The sequence below is a fragment of the Gasterosteus aculeatus genome, chromosome 7 (assembly GCF_964276395.1).
Source record: "Gasterosteus aculeatus chromosome 7, fGasAcu3.hap1.1, whole genome shotgun sequence".
In the NCBI taxonomy this organism is placed as follows: domain Eukaryota; kingdom Metazoa; phylum Chordata; class Actinopteri; order Perciformes; family Gasterosteidae; genus Gasterosteus; species Gasterosteus aculeatus.
In genome coordinates this window covers 25,718,913-25,736,559 of record NC_135694.1, presented here as the reverse complement: position 1 = coordinate 25,736,559, position 17,647 = coordinate 25,718,913, and the positions used below count along the sequence as shown (strand labels likewise).

General features: G+C 43.6%; 2 protein-coding genes across 5 annotated transcripts in view; one reads left to right on the top strand and one right to left on the bottom strand.

Annotated features, from left to right (window-relative positions):
* Positions 1–367: 367 nt before the first annotated feature.
* Positions 368–7,559, bottom strand: puraa (purine-rich element binding protein Aa). The gene is made up of 2 exons (XM_040179865.2): positions 7,359–7,559; positions 368–4,609 (listed from the first exon to the last, which is right to left on the bottom strand). The coding sequence occupies exon 2, from the start codon at positions 4,521–4,523 to the stop codon at positions 3,663–3,665; it is 861 nt and encodes a 286-aa protein (XP_040035799.1). The 5' UTR covers positions 4,524–4,609; positions 7,359–7,559; the 3' UTR covers positions 368–3,662.
* A 1,387-nt stretch (positions 7,560–8,946) lies between these two features.
* Positions 8,947–17,647, top strand: part of nrg2a (neuregulin 2a) — a 56,458-nt gene continuing 47,757 nt past the window's right edge. For 3 of the 4 annotated variants that reach the window (XM_040179858.2, XM_040179857.2, XM_078106718.1), the window contains exon 1: positions 8,949–9,728. In XM_040179858.2, coding sequence (XP_040035792.2) covers positions 9,320–9,728 — 409 coding nt within the window. In that variant the 5' untranslated portion in view covers positions 8,949–9,319. Of the gene's footprint in view, positions 9,729–17,647 lie in introns of all 4 variants that reach the window. The other variant, XM_040179856.2, reaches the window with a different exon arrangement.

Genomic DNA, 17,647 nt, shown 5'->3' with positions numbered 1-17,647 from the left:
TAAGATTTTTTTTGTAGTGTAGTTTTTTTCTGCCGCAGTAGGTGGCCGAGGAGAAACGGCGGTCCCAGGACAACGCCTGCCTTATTCTTGATGAGCAAATAGCATCCTTCATCATCCTCTATCACAGCTCACCTTTAATAAGCCAGAGAACTCTAGCTTGTGACTCGAAACTTGTCAAACTCGCGAAGAGCTATTAACCCAAAAGTATTAATAAAACTTTGACCTGCTTTTCTTGCGTGAATCCCTTCACACAAGGAACCTCAGAAATTACTTGTAAAGGACCCGGTTATGTTGAGTTGAGATCAACAAGTAAAACTCGTGGAACAGCAATCGTTGTCTACGGATGAGCACAAATGTCATAGTCGGGTTGATAGAGAACAACGTAATGCTTTATTTTACAGCCCAGAAGTATACATACAGTACTAGTGTAGAAATCACTAAGAAGACATGAGTCATCAGTAACTTGTCATTTGCATTTTAAAAGGCTGTAAAATTAAGCTTCAATAATTAGTATCATTGTAAATGCAGAGTCAGACATTGTGGACAACACTACATCAAAATTAAACACTTTTCAGTGAATTGGACATTTTGAGAAGGGTTTTTCTTTTCCTCCAACTAGAAACCAAAAAAAAAAAAAAAGCAATACATTTGAATGTCGATTCTCCCTCATTGGGTAAATTAAATTTATTTTTGAAATTTGTCAAATGTACATAAATTATATTTAATGCATCAAACACTTCATCTTAAAGTAAAAATAAGACATTCTTTGTTGAGATAATCTGAAACAAGTATTGGTCAGGCATTTCATTAACCTGGGAAAGCAAAGTGCTACACACAAACAACCACTGAAGACAGTTCACCATACACCTTAATGAGAATCCGACTGAAGCACCTTTTCTTAGCTCAAAAGCTAAAATGGATATTTCAAGGTTTGTTTTTTTAATAAGTTTCTTTTCACAAAAACTCCATTGTGTGTTTATTGTCTACCCTCGACAACCCATTGTTGGGTCTTTTCCTAAAAGAGAGGCGTACTTGCAGTGACATTGTTCTATTTCAAGTTAAAGTACTGTGAACTGCTTAACCCAACACGCTGTTAAGACCTTGGTTTACTATATTTTCCTCCAGGATGGAGCTTTGAGTGCAAAAAAAGGCATACAACTCCTTCATGAGAAATAAACATGGAATTCCGTCACATGCTTTCAAATAGTAATCATATATTTAATTGATATACATATATTGCCACTATTGGCACATACGATATTGCACACAGTGATGAAATGTTGCACCGAGAAAAAAAAGAAGATATATTTTTTGTGGGCAAAAACATTCCAAAATTACAAATAACGTGGAATAACGCTGAAAAGGTAAAACTAAGAGGAAAAAGAAAAAAAAAGGAAAAAGACATGCTTGCTGCTCCCCGTTAATTGAGCGAGGTACAACTTAACACATAACTACCCAAGCCGTAGAACGAGCATTTCACCGCCGGCTTGTCAACAATACTGGGTATTATTTCAGGCTACTACTGATGTTTCCCAACCAGCCCCCTCAGCTAACGCGCCCAGCCGACTCCTCTGCCTCACCTTCCACCTGGGTGACCCCCGACCCCCCCGCCCTCCCCCTTTCCACGTTTACATGTAGGCCGATGCCTGGATGGCTGGGAACGGGGATGTAATGGAGGTTGGGAAAACGGAGGGAGGTAGCAGAAAAGAAAAGTTAAATTCTGTTCAGAAATTTCCATTAGGGTTCGTGCCAAAACTCTTTTTAGCACCGCGAGTCGTTTGCTAGCGCACAAGGGGACGAATGGGAAGAGGAGAGGAAACGATTAAAGAGAAGCCAAACGTGCGATCCAAAGCACCAGCCCAGCGTGTAAGCATGCGGAGTGTGTAAGGCACCAGGTTGTTCGTATGCTGAAGAGGACGCTCCCACGCCAGGTATCATCTACCGGAGGCTCCGAGGAATAGGTGGTCGTGGACTGTCTAGCTTGCTGGTTTCCAGTCAATGTAAAACATGGGAGCAGTCATTTAAATCAAATGCTGAGGTAAATCTGACACGATCCGATTGTTGCCAGTGTCTCTGGAGTTTTACGGGCAGAGTTTATAAAACTGCTATCACACATCTATGAGATGCGACTGAACTGGTTTGGAACCAGTTGTTTTCCGTGTGGCAGTCCAAACATTTACAATTAGACTAGAACATAATCTCATCAGCTCCGGGCAGATATATGGGTTAACAAACCTGGAGTGGAGCTATTAAAGTATGTGTGTGTGTGTGTGTCTCCAAAGAGGCCCCCCACACAGGTTCACACCTTCAGCTCGTTAAACTTTGTGGGGGACGTACGAACTCAACAACCCACTGCTGAAGGTTCACCTTCATTGTGATGGCGATATTTTTGATGACTTTTTGCAAGGTCACAAAAAAACGATTGCGCCGCGAAGACAACTTCCACTACAACCGCACCAAGCCGTGGGATAGAAATCACTCGGTACTCAAACTTGAGATTCGTACACTACGGGCAGATAAAACACACATGGAAGAGTCCTTCGGCGTATAATTTGGAGAAACCAACGAAATCTATTTTAGTGCATAGTAACATGCAGGAACAGCACTTGGCACCATTTGGACTTTTATGACTTAAGATCACAAAATATTTCAGTTTTTGATTATTATTTTTTCTCTCCAGACCAATAAGCTAATCAGCACATTATGTAGGGTGTTTGTCTTGTTAAGTAATCTGCAATTCAAGCTATTTACTACACGTTTTCACTGCATTTCCTCTATCGCTTACACATTTAGTACCTTTTTTTTTTTTAAATGAACACATTGCATTAACAACGAGACACTAAGGTAGTCTATAATATATCCATCTGCATGACAATAATTCCAACTGAAAACAAAAGTTACAATATTAATATTTCTTTGAATGCCTCCGGCAAACGTCATCAAGAGCCATTGACCAGTTCAATATATTTGATTTGTATGCAATGCATATTGCACGATGGGTAGGCATTTTCATCAAATGAAACGAATGCTCTATGTGGTCCTTTTTATACTGCATGACATCTAGCCGCTTTCTCTTTCATAGCAGTCCTAGCCCTCATATAATTTATGTGTAAACACATCTCTGCTCACAGGTAAAAAGGTAAAGACGATGGCCAAGTACCTTTTAACAGAGTTCTTGAATTTTGGTTTTGAAAATGAAAAACCTCTGATTTGTGCTGAAGCCAATAGCTCACATGAAAAGGGAAAAGGTCCTCTGCAAGAACTCCGTTTGAACACTGCAGATTGCTCCCCCCCCCCCCCCCCCCATCTCTCTCTTTTCAATAGCTTTAACTGGTACAAAAGTTGTCCATTAATAAGGGAAATAAACACCTCAGTTCAATATTGTCTGTCAAGTAGGAAACAATGTTCAAATATAATGTTATTACTTTGTTTAGCAGCCTGTTACTGTATTAATGGTGGATAAGTGGGGGAAACATCCAGTGATGAGTGACAACATGTCATAACTGTCAGCTTGTGGAGGTTTCTTATATTGAGGGTGATGCTCCCTTGGAGTTAAACCATTACAGTTAAATCTTTAGATTTCTCTCTCTGTACAGTAGAGTTTTTAATTATATTTCTCTTTGTTATTTTCATTACTCTTTGCATTGCAGGCATCGCTACGATCAATCCTCGTCGCCGTCGTCGTCCGCCTGCAGCTCCTCTTGTTGCTGCAGCTCGCATGCCCTTTTCTCCCGCTGCTTCTCCTGGATCTTCTTCATCTCCTCGGCATATTTACAGAAAGTGTTCCCGAATTTGGACCACACTTTGTAGGGCACCGTGATCGAGTTGCGGTACGTCGGCTTCACCTCGCTCACGCGCATGAACACACCGTACTTATTGGATCCGACGTCGAAGAAAAACCGCTTGTTGTCCACAGTCAACGATGACCCTTCGGGCAACTCTGCGGGTTCGTCCTCTACGCCGTAATCGTCAATAAGTTTAGCCAAAGCGTCACGAAACTCAATAAGTCCCTGGGCCGGCAGAGCGATCGTCTGGCCTTGCGTGGATCCCAAACCGGGCCCCCGGTTAACGGTCTGTCGGATCCTCAGGAACCGTCCCCTCTGGTTCTCTTTCAGATCCATGTAATACTTCCGATTCTCCCGGACCAAGAACTCGCTCTTGAGGGCTCGCCGGGGCTCGTCCTGCACCAGCGCCGGGTTGCTGGGACCCAGCTGGGCGTAGTGTTCGATGAAGTCCCCCAAGTAGTCGCGGAACTCGACCGCCACGGACATGGAGAGAGTGAGGCGGCTCTTGTTTCCACCGGCCCCGACTTCGGCGATCTTCAAGAAGCGGCCTTTCGCGTTCTGCTTTACGTCCAGATAGAAGCGTTTGTTTTGGATGTCAACCCGCTTCGACGCCAGCTCCTGGGTCTCGTGTTGGAGCCCGGAAGCCGAGCCCGCCCCTCCGGTAGCCGGGTGCATGGAGCCGAAGCCCGGGCCCGTGGGTGCTCCTCCCTGCTCGCTACCACTGTCTCTGTCCGCCATGATGCTGCCTGCCTGCCTTCTCCCTCTCTGTCTGTCTGCTGCAAAGCCACGGCCAGCTACCGCGAACGCTGGAACTCTCGCGAGATCTACACAGAAAGGTATAAAAAAAATGAGAAAAAGTTAAAGCGAGGAGGAGGAGGAGGGGAGGAGGGGGGCGTTAATGCAGAGCAAAGACGCGGTGCTTTCTCATACGGAGCGATGTCACTAGCGGCCAGTAACCAGCGGATGAAAGGTGATGAAATGCGTTTCAATTAGTCAAAGCAGCTTCTGAAAAATATTGTGTTCATCGTTACCTGGAAGGACGCAGCTTGTTCCCTCCGTGTTAAAGCAAAATACTTATGCACCCAACGGAACACTGGATAGTTTACAGCACAGGTGTCTGGAAACGTTATATATAATCTCAAGTAAGACGTTGTGGGAATTGAACAGAATAATGTATTGTTATAATTAAATATATACTACATGCCATTTAGCAGACGCTTTTATCCAACGCGACTTAATATAAGTGCATTTCAACCATAAGTATACAAAAAGAACAAGAAAGTGCAATTTCATCGAATAAGCCGATCTACAACTTGCTATAAATAAGAGCCATTACAAGCGTAATTTTGAGTGCTACAATTTGTTTAATGTTTTTAGTCAAGGTATATATACATACACATAAATATTATAATTTTAAGGGTTTTGTATTCAATCCTTTAAGACTAAACTGACAGGAATTAATCTGAACCGATCACCAACACTAAATATTGCTTTAATATTTTAACTGCATTGTATTATGCTAGTAGCCGAATTAAACAACAAATAATTCACTACCAACCCTGCACAGCAAATGAATGCATAACTACTTCCTCTTAATTTATGAACTTGAAGGCCATAGGCCAGCATAGAAAGCATTATAATTCATGTAGATTATTAGCTTAATTACCAGAAAATCGGTTTCATGAGAATAGGTTCTTTCACAACTGCAAATGTGTTTTCCTGGCATGGCAATAAAGTGCAGCATTGCCCAGTAAGACCGATATAGGCTCGTTTAACGCATGTTAAATTGTTTTTAAGAACAACATTTCATGCAACACTTACATCGCCAATTATGCGCACAGGCTCCATTAAAAGACATACAAACCATATTTTTGGAACAGCAAAGTCCTTCAGTGAACGGCGGCTGTGTCGGCTTCAAGTCATTTCAGACACGTTTCAATACGTCAAATCCCAAATTGCCCATGGACTCTATAATCCAAACAGGCGTCCTGCAGCACGAGCACCCCACGCGCGCGCACGAGAAGCAAAATGTAGGCAGAATTTCCCATCTTCGGCCTACAGTAACCCCCGAGCCCCGTCGTTTCCCCAGCCTCTCCAGCCAAAGGATGCATGACGCCTTACCGCCCGGGGACTCCTTTTCCCCCCCATGTGTGTCCTCAGATAATGTCCGCGTGTGGTGGTGGTGGTGGTACTTTATTATTAAATAAGTCTATATTATTCTGCAGGCCAACTGACGACGTGCTGCCATCGCAATAAGCGACGAGTGGTGTTAATTGCCCAGCAGTTTTGTTTTTCCTTCCCGCAGCAGCGTATCAGGAGAGAGAGCGAGAGGCCTAATTGGATATCTGTGGAGATCCGCCTGCAAACGACCGCCGACCCGTAGTTGCTGAGCTCCTCGGACACTAACACGGCATATTATCGTATGAAAAGTCCAAACAAAATGCATTCAAATTATTTTTTTGTATTTGTATAATTTATTTAGATGATGTGACGTGGTCATGCCGAAGGTGGGTGCTTTCAAATTGTAATTAGAGCATGTTTCATTTCGCGTTCATGCGTACTCCAAATAAGGAACCAATCCACACAGTTTTGCACGTTTTAATAGGCTTCACACAACATACCTTTTATTAGTCACTTGTGAAAATACTGTCCCCGTGCTGGTGACACTTTCTCCATACCGTCCTTCTTGTCAGGCTGCGCATATACCCTTCACTTAAAAATTAAAATGCTGCCCTAATTTGTTCGTACAGAGATAAATTGAAATAGCATTTTTTTTTATTTTCAGCTATAAAGTGATATGACTAACTTATACATGCTGTTCAGTGGTTTGTTCTCACCTCAGCAGCCGATGGCCTTGACGCGACGTGCTCTTTTTTTTCTCAGCAGGTGATAACCAAGAGCATGGATGCATGCAAAATAGACAAGTAATTAATGTATACTTTATTTTAGTTTAACTAAGGTGTTTTCTTATGAAATCTGGATTTCCAATGTAAGCATATTCCAGAGCTAAATCTAATACCCCCTCTCTTTCCCTTGGGGTTTATTGGACATCACATTTATAATATAATCCAGTTTTGTAATCCAAAACCTCACCATAATACATTTCGGCCTTATCTCACCTACTAGCATACCCTGTCTCAGTGCCACCTCAAACAACCTTTTCATCGAATAATCCATCCCCAATGAGCCTGTTTTTTGAACCCATTTGTATCATGAATATTAATCAGTAATAATGTGTTGCAATCGGAGGCCGAAGCCGCGTCCCATGCGGATGTCATGCTTAAAACGTCGCCGTTTGTAAGAAGGCTGCCGCTGGGATCCACCTCACAAAGTTTTTGCCCTACATCCCAACGCCGGAATGCAGTGGCGCTGCTCCAAATGCAGCTCCATTATTATTTCAGCCGCACGCCTGTTTGCTCGAGCTCGTCTTGTGTGTCCCCGTCTGCAGGGACGAGGACACACATCGCTCGGTTTGCACGTTAGGACGCTCAAACGCCGCATGGACTCCGGACATCATGCAATTAAAGCCGAATCCAATGACCTCCCGGCACCCTAATAAAAAAAAAACCCTACCTTAATAAGCCGCTCAGTCAGCAGTGGTTCAGCGCCTCGGAGACACGAACCGCGGGTTGCAGAGGACCCGAGGAGTCGACACCGCACCGTGGACCGCTTCTGCGAACTGCTCGTCGGGAAATGGGAAAGGAAACGATGGAGTCGTGGCACGGTGAGACGGCGACACGTGCACGAGTTCAACGCCGCACGCTCTTCACCTCTGATGTCAACGCGCACTGGAGACTCGGGAAGGTGGGGAGCGAGGGAGGGGGGCAGAGCTCGGAGGAAACGCGCCTCCCCGCGGTGTGGTTGGGGAACTGCAGTTTAAGCCTTCTGGCGGTAACAGGTTGGGGCAACGTTCTTTGCAACTGGGAAGGAAGTGAGCGGCGGGATTTATAGAACTTCAGCACCACGGAGAGCGGCCAGTTCCGACGCGGGTGTGTTTTATTGATCGTGTATACACATTAGCGTGTTCTGAGGCTGCTGCATTAAATACACACGCGTGTTTTATTGGACCGGATTCGGGCGTGGTGCCCTGTTAATTTAGTCCTTGTTCCCTTTGACTTGCCGCAACACCGACAGCGAGCTTGTGCAAAGTTGCTCTGAGATTGTGGTCAGCAGATGTCGCTCTTTGTGAAGGCTGCCAGTTCAACTGCATCCGCATTATATTTTGCAAAGGCTGAACCAAAACCATTACAATTACACCTAAAACAAAAAGCATTCTTATTGATGGCGACCAATTAATTTTGTGTCTATAGTCTCGCAGATAAGAGCTCATTGGTAGGAACAGAGAAGGCTACTTTCATTGAATGTTGCTGAATGCGGGGCATGACTTGATGGGCTGAGACGCAAAACTCACTCAAACAGTCTCTTTTCTTTCCGCAGCCGTAGTCATCGCAGCCATATTATTTTTTTTTAGGCCCACCGAACCACACGTGGACGCGTTTTTCAACGTCCACCTATTTGCTCATTGGAGTAATTCCTCGGCAATAGTGAGATGCCATTCTGAGGGAGGAAACGGTCCTGGATTTTCGGCTTTCGTGTGATTCGTTGCAACGCCCCATGGAGTGACTGACGGACTGGGACTCGGGAGAGAGGAGGTCGGCCTTTTGGTCCGTCGGTATCTCAGCGCTCCGGTCCTGCGTTTTTTTTTTTTTTTTTTTTGCACTTTGCGATCGGCATTTTCTCTCCGTCTGCTGGGGGTGGAGAGAGAGAGAGAGAGAGAGAGAGAGAGAGAGAGAGAGAGAGAGAGAGAGAGAGAGAGAGAGAGAGAGAGAGAGAGAGAGAGAGACACGGTGCACAGCGCCGTATTAGCGTTGTAGCTGCCGAACCAGAAAATATTCTTTTATTTCACTGGGATGAAACGTGGCTTATGTTTTGCAACCGGACTACAACACTCATGGTTCACTGCAGCCTTTTTGCGTCTTTTCCCTTCCGCTGCAGATGATACAGGAACACCATCATAGCAGCACCCCGCCACTGCATTTTTTGGGCAGAGATAAGAGTGGCGTCGTCTTGCAGTTAAGGCTACCATGGCAGCATAAGGGGGGTGGGAGGTGGGGGTCGGTGGGGGGGTGGGGTGGGGGTCGGAGGGGGAACGCGGGGGGGGGGGGGGGCGCGGGGGGTGGAGAATCCGCCAATTCCTCGCGTGTAGCCGCACGCCGGCAAAGCCTTAATTATTAGCAGAAAGCAGCGACCGGATTTGAAAACCAGCGTCATCCCGCGGTTCGCCACCCCCCCTCCTTTCCTTCCCTTCCCCCCCCTTCCACCCCAATCCCGAAGCCGCCGTTTACCCACTGGAAAGCCCTCGGAGAAGCAGCGGATCCCGATGGCATGGACACTTATGCAAGGTCTGCCGCGCTGCCGTGCTACTGGAGCCTACTCGCCGTCCCTTCGTTCAGCCCAGCTCCATCGCCATCGCCCCGCAGCCGAGGGAGCCCTGCCGCAACGCGACCAGCGACCACCGAGCCAAAGCAGGCGGCATGAGGCTTGATTCAGTACATTTATCCATGCTGGTCATCGGGGTCTCGTTCGCCTGCTACTCCCCGAGTTTGAATTCCCTGCAGGACCAGGTTTACAAATCCGCCGTGGTGATCGAGGGCAAGGTGCAGTCTACGCCTGTGAACGTCTCAGCGCAGCGCTACCGTGTGAATGTCAAAGTGCTGGATGTTTGGCCCCTGAACAGCGGGGGTCTGAAGCGAGAACAGCTCGTCGCCGTGGGGGAATTTGGATCCGAGCCTCCGTGCACCAAAGTGAAGAAGAACCACAAGTACATTTTTTTCATGGACCCTACTGACGAGCCCCTGGTTTTCAAAGCATCCTTTGCGCCACGGGACACGAGTGTGAGGAACCTAAAAAAGGATGTTGGGAAGATCTTGTGTGAGGACTGCGGTAAGTTGATGTGATTGTGGATTACCGGTGAAGTCCAACCCGGAAGAATGATGAGCGGTCTGTTAACAGCGCCGGCTTTTTTTTTGCTCACATCCACGCCGGTGAATTGTGGTTATTTTGGCCACAGACATGGTTTGGGGGTCAGTGAGTTTCAGATAGGTGCCCAAGGGGCGTCTATGCAGCAATTTTCGACAACTCTAGCAGACTCCCATAGCCCACATGATCAATCAAACTCTCTTTCTCTTTTTCTCTCCCATTCTCTCTTTCCTCAACCCGCATCAGACATGCGCCTCGCACTGTTGCTTGTGGGGAATTGCAGTTTTGTGTGTGTGTATCGAAGTATATCTGCATCCTGCATACCCGCATTGTACTCAAAACGCACTTTCTAGTGCACGTTTTACTTCACAGGCTTCGTGTGCGTTCCCAGATTTTAAGCGGCTTGTATTGTGCAGTTCGCCGTCACTGGTATACTTTCAGGACCAGGGACAGCGGCCCGTAGCACCGGTGTCACGTGTGGAAAATCCCGCTGCCCTATTAGCAGACAGGGTTCCAAGGCTATATTTAGGCTCCCACCCTGCCCTAATGCTTTAATACCCCACACTATGGCATAGCCTATATCCTATGTGAACGCATGCATCTTGCGTTAAAAGACTAACAAATTGTAGCACTTAAATTGTACTTATAACGCCACTCATCTATAGCAAATTGTAAATTGGCTTATTTGAGGGAATTGCACTTTCTTGTTTCTTGTTCTTCTGAGTTTGTACCCCTATGGTTGAATGCACTTATTGTAAGTCGCTTTGGATAAAAGCGTCAGCTAAATGACATGTAATGTAATCTTCAGGGCAGATGGATGGATCGCAGCGCGTGGTTGCGTACTAGTCTGAAACTCACGGGGTTATTGTTGAAACATATCACATTATTAACTTTCCCACTCCGCGTTTTAGAACCTTTCCTTTTCTTTAGGTTGACATTTTAAAATCCCACCAGGCCCATTTTTAAATGCTAGTGTCATCCTCTGTTAATGATTGTATTTAAATTATACTCATTGTGGATGTTGATTAAGAACAGTGCAGCATGCTGTTGCACTGGTGTTGATGTAGTAGGCTGCACACGTATACTGTTGTTACGGTTCATGTGAATTCACACAGAGTATAATTTTAAAAATTATACACGGTTCGGCCGCTTACAGGTCGCTTGGTCACTAGTTTTGCTGCTTGTAAACCGCTCAAATGCCACAGAGAGCGTCTTCTCGGCTATTCACCAGGCTAATTTGTAATAATCTAGTAGTGTCAGATCTATAAAATAGCGCTTGTCAAAGAGCCGCTCTCTTACTTGTGTCTAAGTGATGTCCCGTGCTGGTCAACTTGCAGCACAACTTCAAATTGCGAGATCTGAAGTAATCTGATGTGTTTTGGAGCCAATTAGAGAATATGTCACACATAAAAAAAATAAAACATCTTTTACTACCATCAAGTGGCAGTTGTGCTTCCACTTAAGTATTGTGGTCTAGAACAAGATGTACCGCCCCCCCCCCCCTCTTAAATCCTCTTAGCCTGCACTCATGAGACGCAAATGATGCCCTCTCCTCTTCACTTTGCCTCACTCACTCTGGTTTTTAAACTCATCACCGCATTTGAAAAGTCACGCGCTAAGTTCCAGTTACCAGTCCAAACATCCCCCGTCAATTCTTGTGCCACATTAGCTTCTCGGTGACGGGCTCAAACTGCCCCACTGTATTACCTGGGGGAGCGGCCGCGCCCGCTTCCCAGGCCTCCCCCATCCTTTTTTATTCAGTTCAAAGCACCCAACAATGTAGTTCATGTTGTTCTGGTGGGTAGTCGAGGGACCTCTTCTCTTCTCTGACCCACCTCCCCCCTCATCGCGCCATCTCAAAGAGACAGACCGATAAACAGATAAACAATCAGTCCCTTGACATCTTGTTCCTTTTGAGTTAATTCATTCAGCAGGGACTCAAGATCAACAATGTTTCAGTTTTTGTTTTCTTTCCTTAATATTTTGTTCCCTAACTCCAAAACATTGGATCTATATTTTAGTTCACCACGTCTTGGCCGTGAACTGCTCCATTAACAGCTTTGTCAAGTTTCAGATATTGCTTTCAGCCCCAGACGTCCCCCCCCCCCCCAACCCTGCCTTTATATCCCTGTTGTGCACTTGCTCCCAAGTGTGTGAACCAGGGCGACTGAACGTACTCCATGTACAGCTCTTGAGACGATGCAGTTGTTGTGTTTCAGCTACCCGAAAAACAGCTTCCTGCCAAACTCACCAAGAAATACTTCTCTCTTGTTAGAAAAAAACGCAAACACAGGTTCATGTGAAGCGATCGCATCTTTCTGCTCATGCTGCCGGTGTCTCAAGTGGATCACGTTGCATCCGACTGGAACTGCAACACTATTGTATGATAAAGAAAAGGGAGAGTAGAGTACAGGCTGTAAACATCCCAGTACTTTATGTGAAAAAAAGAGTGTTTCCAGGAACTCCAGCGCTACTTTGTGACAAGTCACATTAAACAACACCATCGTCTTCAAGAGTAAATGGCAACGCAATGAAATCCAGGTGCATGTATTTTTTAAATATTTGTTTTAAAGAATGAGTGTGGACTTTATGAGGTCCGATTTACAGCCACCTTAAAGGCTGTTACGTGGCCCCATTCTTCAGTGCACACTTTGGATTGTCATCTGTAGCTGTTGATGCACCAATGATAGGTACGTTTCTAAGGTCTCTGTCTATCCACAGACCTCATGGAAGAGACCAACATATTTGCATGTTGTGTGTGGGGGTGTGTGCAGACAAGTGGTACCATTCTGTCAGTGCAAACACATGTGCACGGAGAAAAAAAGCTAATCTGAGTGGAGGAGTAACACATTGCCCTAAAACAGCCTTCATACTTCTCACTCTGCAGATTTATTTATTGCTCATTAGGGCCATTTATGCCCCTGAAGTAGACAAATGTAACACTGTTGCTGTGGACGCACACTCGTATCACTACTCTGTGGTCCTATTGTAGACCACAGAGTTCTTTATGTGGACCTTTGTCCCTGGTCTCAGCTTACTCGCTCTACTTTGCATCGCAGTTTCCTCTATTTGTTTCATATGAAATTGAAAGGGCACGAACAATTTCAGTAATTGGCCTCACATTTTCCTCTCGTAATTTGCCCCAATCAGTCAGTCTTTCAATCTCATGTCTCATTCTAGGCTTCGTGGTCCATTGAAAAATGTCTTATTTTTTTAATTCTCATCTTGTTGAGATTCATTACAAAAAGGAAATAATAATGCTCAATGTATAGTGAGTTTGAAATATGTTCATTGGTGCTCATATTAAATAAAAACAAAAATAGACATAAACGTACCAGAAAAAAAGGCTAATTAAAGACAGGAAAAATCAACTCAATCATTGTTTCATCTACAAGTTATTTGTGACATGAATAAATAAACACAATCCAGTTGTTTACAGGTGGTGAAAGTTTATGATCCACAATATCCACAGTTTGGGGTCCTGCCCAATTTCCAAAGCATGTTATCTTTGAGATGAATGGAGTACTATTTTTACATAACTCATGATTGGGCGATTTGGGTCATGTAGTAGATCTCCTTTTGTCTTTATGCATCACTTACAGCTATTGGAAGTGTTGTTGTCAGTTTCATGTAATCTGTAGGCGGTTGTAAAATGTAAGTATGTAAGTGTATAAATAGAAATAGAAAAAAATACAGGAAGGGCTGAAACAAACATCGGACAACCTGCTGACCAGCTGTTTGTTTTCTGCACTTATTTTATATGGTTTACATTTTATCAAACATTATACTATTCCTAAACTTAACCCATCATATAGGTATGTTTCAAAAGAAGATTGTTTTTGGGACTGCAGGGAAAAGGCCTTAATTCCTTAACCTAATGTCTAATTTGGATGTATTTGAAATGTATTTGAACAATAATGCGTAGGATGCCACATTTTTCCGTTAATTGTTGGAAGTTAACCATACTGTTAATATGTTCATCTGCCAGTTGGATTTATCTGGAGCTAAAGTATAATTATTTGTCTTAATATATTAAAATAGCATGTTGAAGCTTGTTGTACAGTTCTGTTGTTTAGTTTTGTGAGGAGATGCTGTCCACTGTGCTTATATGTGCGTTATCTACTGCTGCTGTACAGTCAAAACCAATACGGCCCTGCAATTATCAGGTGGTTGTATTGTTAAGAGGATCTGGTCTGTAGTTAAACTGTCTCTCACTTTACTACCACTCCAACTAAAATATTTTGCCGGCATTACCTAATACCTACGTTTGTGTGTAAAAATACAATGGATCGCAGTAAACCCCTTTGTTCACTTTCAATGGATTTTTAAAATGTAATTAGGCAGAAGTTTAAGACATCTGTGGCATATAAAACTGAGTCCATAAATACCATCGATGTGATCAGTACGAGTAATGAGCTTGGTCCAGGCTAACCAATGTTTCTTTCTTTATGGGCCAACCTAACAGTGTGCTTTTCTTAATATTAAAGCCGGCACGTCAAAGCGAAGTCCAAAAACGGCAGTGTTAGATGTAGAAATGTGATTAATACCAATAGTTTGGAAGGGGCACAAATAAAGGTTAGCTTTAGATATGTGTTGGAAAGCATTTCCCTAATATAATCAGCGAACACAAGTCAGCATTAGCCTTCATTTGGAGTCTTGTTTCTGGTCTCTTTATGAATGTAAGTCCAAAATTAAATCTCTTTGAGTGTTTCTTTTGCTCTCTACCAAGTTCTGCATTTGGGCTTCAGCTCGCGAGGGGGTTTTGCATTAACTGATTAGTCGTTATCTTTGTCTGTCTCCCATTTGGTGAAGGCAAAGTGGCTTAATGTTCGGGTAATTCAATTGATTTAACCTTTTTTTTGTAAGAGCAGCTGCCTGGCAGGCCAGCCATTAGGAATTGAGGACAGGGGGACTAAATCTTGCAAATTGCTCCCCTCATTCATACCCACTCAGGTCGTTTTGTTTGATACCAGATTCCTTCCTCTAGCTTCAAATTGACCCGACTGCTGCAGGTTTTATTTAAAAGCCCAACCTCTCACCTTTGCCACATCCGTTTGCCTGTCACACCAGGTGATGCTTCGCAAATGTATTTGGGCTAAATATTTGACCAATGCCCTCACTGCTACTTTATTTTTATTGTTGTCGCTGTGCATTGGCTTTTCTCTTTTAGAGATTATTACTATTTACAAAGTCAGACAGCGGTTTCCTTTTGAATCTTTGAATATATAAGCGATAAGATAAGTGTGTTGTGCACACTATTGACCACTAACTATTTATCATCTGACTACATACAACTTGTGGCATAAGTGATACAGTCAGTAAGTGAATTCTGCTTTGCGGGGTCAGCTTTAGACCTTTGCATATACCCTTTTGGCCTTAGGCAGGGGTCCTCTGTATCCTTTTACCCCCATGACAAGGAAATTATCTTTTGATGGAGGTAGATCACAACAAATTTATGCAAACACAGGCTCATGTTAAAACATAAAATTCATCTTCTCGTACTGCTAGTGTCTCAAACAGATAATGTTGTATTTGATTGATATGATTGTAATCAGTTTAATTCCTTTTTTATTCCTATTGTAATGTTATTGTATTGTACTGCTCCAAAGTTCATGGAGCCGTACAACAAAAGGTTCTGGAATTCCAACAGGAGATTTGTAGAGATTTTCCAGATTGCATTCCTAAACAATGACATAATGGAAAGTGAAAAGATTGTGTTTTAGATACAACCTATAGACTAGACTGCAGTAGACCTCAGGTTATACTCTACATGCAACAACCACAAGAAAGATCCCCGTCTGATGAAAATAAGACTGTTTGCTTGCAAAAGCTCTGATTACGGCGCAGAACTAAGTTGTCATCACTTTCTAATTCTCCCTTAATCAGCTTCACCACCTACCAACTTCAACACTACCAGTCGTTGTGAGGGGTTTAACGTGAGTTCAGCTCTACGTGAGGGGTTTAACCACTCCACTGTGGCAGACATGTTCAACGCACTTTTCCCGTCTAACGTGCCCCTTTACTTCACACACTCCATGCTTTGGATGATTACGAATGGACGCTGTAATGCAGAACTATGCCTGGGTTCATGGAGAACAATGGGATTACTCTCAATGAAGACTCAATTGAACAATGAAGTCTGCAATGCCATGCAGTTGAAGCTTTGACATTTTTTACTATTTTTATTTACGTTTTTTTAACTTAAAATATTTGTCAGTTCTTGGGGAGCGGTGAGGTAAGAGTCTGAACATATCAACGACAAGGGAGCCATGATCTTACTTACTGCTTATCCTGTATTAACCAAGGCCACATACAGCCTCATTACAAGAAACATCATCATTTTCTGTGTTTGATTACAGAAACAGTGCTTTGTATATTACACCATCGTCTGTATCATCTACAGTAGTGTTTGTTGGTTACAGCTTGCAAACAGCTGGCGGAAATCAGACAGCCGTCGGGTCGGCTGGTGGTTAGAATGCAGATTAGTTTTACAGTTAGTACATAGTGTCACAACCAATAATCTCCATAATCTCTGGTTTAACTTCATAAAATGGGATGAAAGCTGCTTTTGAAGCAGCAAAACAGAATTTGGATTTTGCATTTGGATTTTTCTAATGTTATCAGTTCAATGCCATAAGATCATTTGCTATTTCTCTAATTGTATTAGTATTATGCCATGAGATCATTTGCCATTTGCATGTGATTCCAAAGCTGCATCCACGAGGCCTGAATGAAGAATTATACCTTGTATTAAGAAACTTTTTTGTGGACTTTAAGCACTACCTTTTGTGGGGATATGAAAACCGCTCATATAAACATCTCATAGGCATTATTGTACCATGTTACTAAAATTACACAGGACAAATATATATTTTGTTAGTTGCAGAACTAACATTTTTCCATTAATCCTTCACATAGTTTTGTTTAGATTGTGGACGCTGTCCTGACTAACCACTCCTCTATTTACTAACTATTAACGCTATCAATGTTGACAAAGAAGAAATTGCGTTGAATGTCTGACCAAACAAAACATTACTCGTTACGTTATTTGGCTGTAGCCTCTGATCACAGTTCACACCCTCTCCCTCGGCCTTTTCGACAATTAGGGCTCCACTTTCCAGCCCACTGAAGAATGTTGGGTTCACCACAATGAGGCAGTATATGATCAGGAAGCGGGAGAAACACCGAAAAGTTAACAGGGACTCGTCCGTTGGGAAAGCCGCTGCAGTTGTTAGACTCCCTGCCCCTGCGTCTGGAGCTGTGTCAAAAACACTCAAAAGCCCACAGCCCCCCTGTGAGATCTGCACAGGATAACGGCTGTGAAAGTCACTGCCACTGGGATCGGACTCGGTTCACAAAAGGAAGCCATCTTTCTAATGTTACTGCTGTGCTTTTAATACTTGGGAGCCTGTGTGCTCTTTTGACTGAACTAACCACGCTGGATGTTCAACGAAAAAAAATCCCAGTTAACATTGAACAAAAATATCCCTCTAGATGAATGGCAAAATGCGTAAACATGCAACACAAACCTGCTTTATAATGGGCTTTTTGTAATTTCTCCCACCTGATACGACTGTTCGTATTGGCCTGTTCTTTACGACGTTGCATCCCTCCGCCTCGTGAAGGCAGTGGAAGTTTACTCTGCCTTTTGAATCATTCAGTAATTTGCAGCTATCTTGGGCTGCAATACTTTTCTTTTACAGGCTGCAGCCAGTGCATGTAATTAAATATTTAAAATGTTTTTTTTTCTGTGCACAGCATTAAAGCTTGTTGACAAAATTAACCCCTTACAGTCGAATCGTAAGGGAATTAATCGTACTTTTAGATGTACAGAAAAAAAGCATGACCATGAATTTGTCATTTTGCAACCATAAAAAAATGAT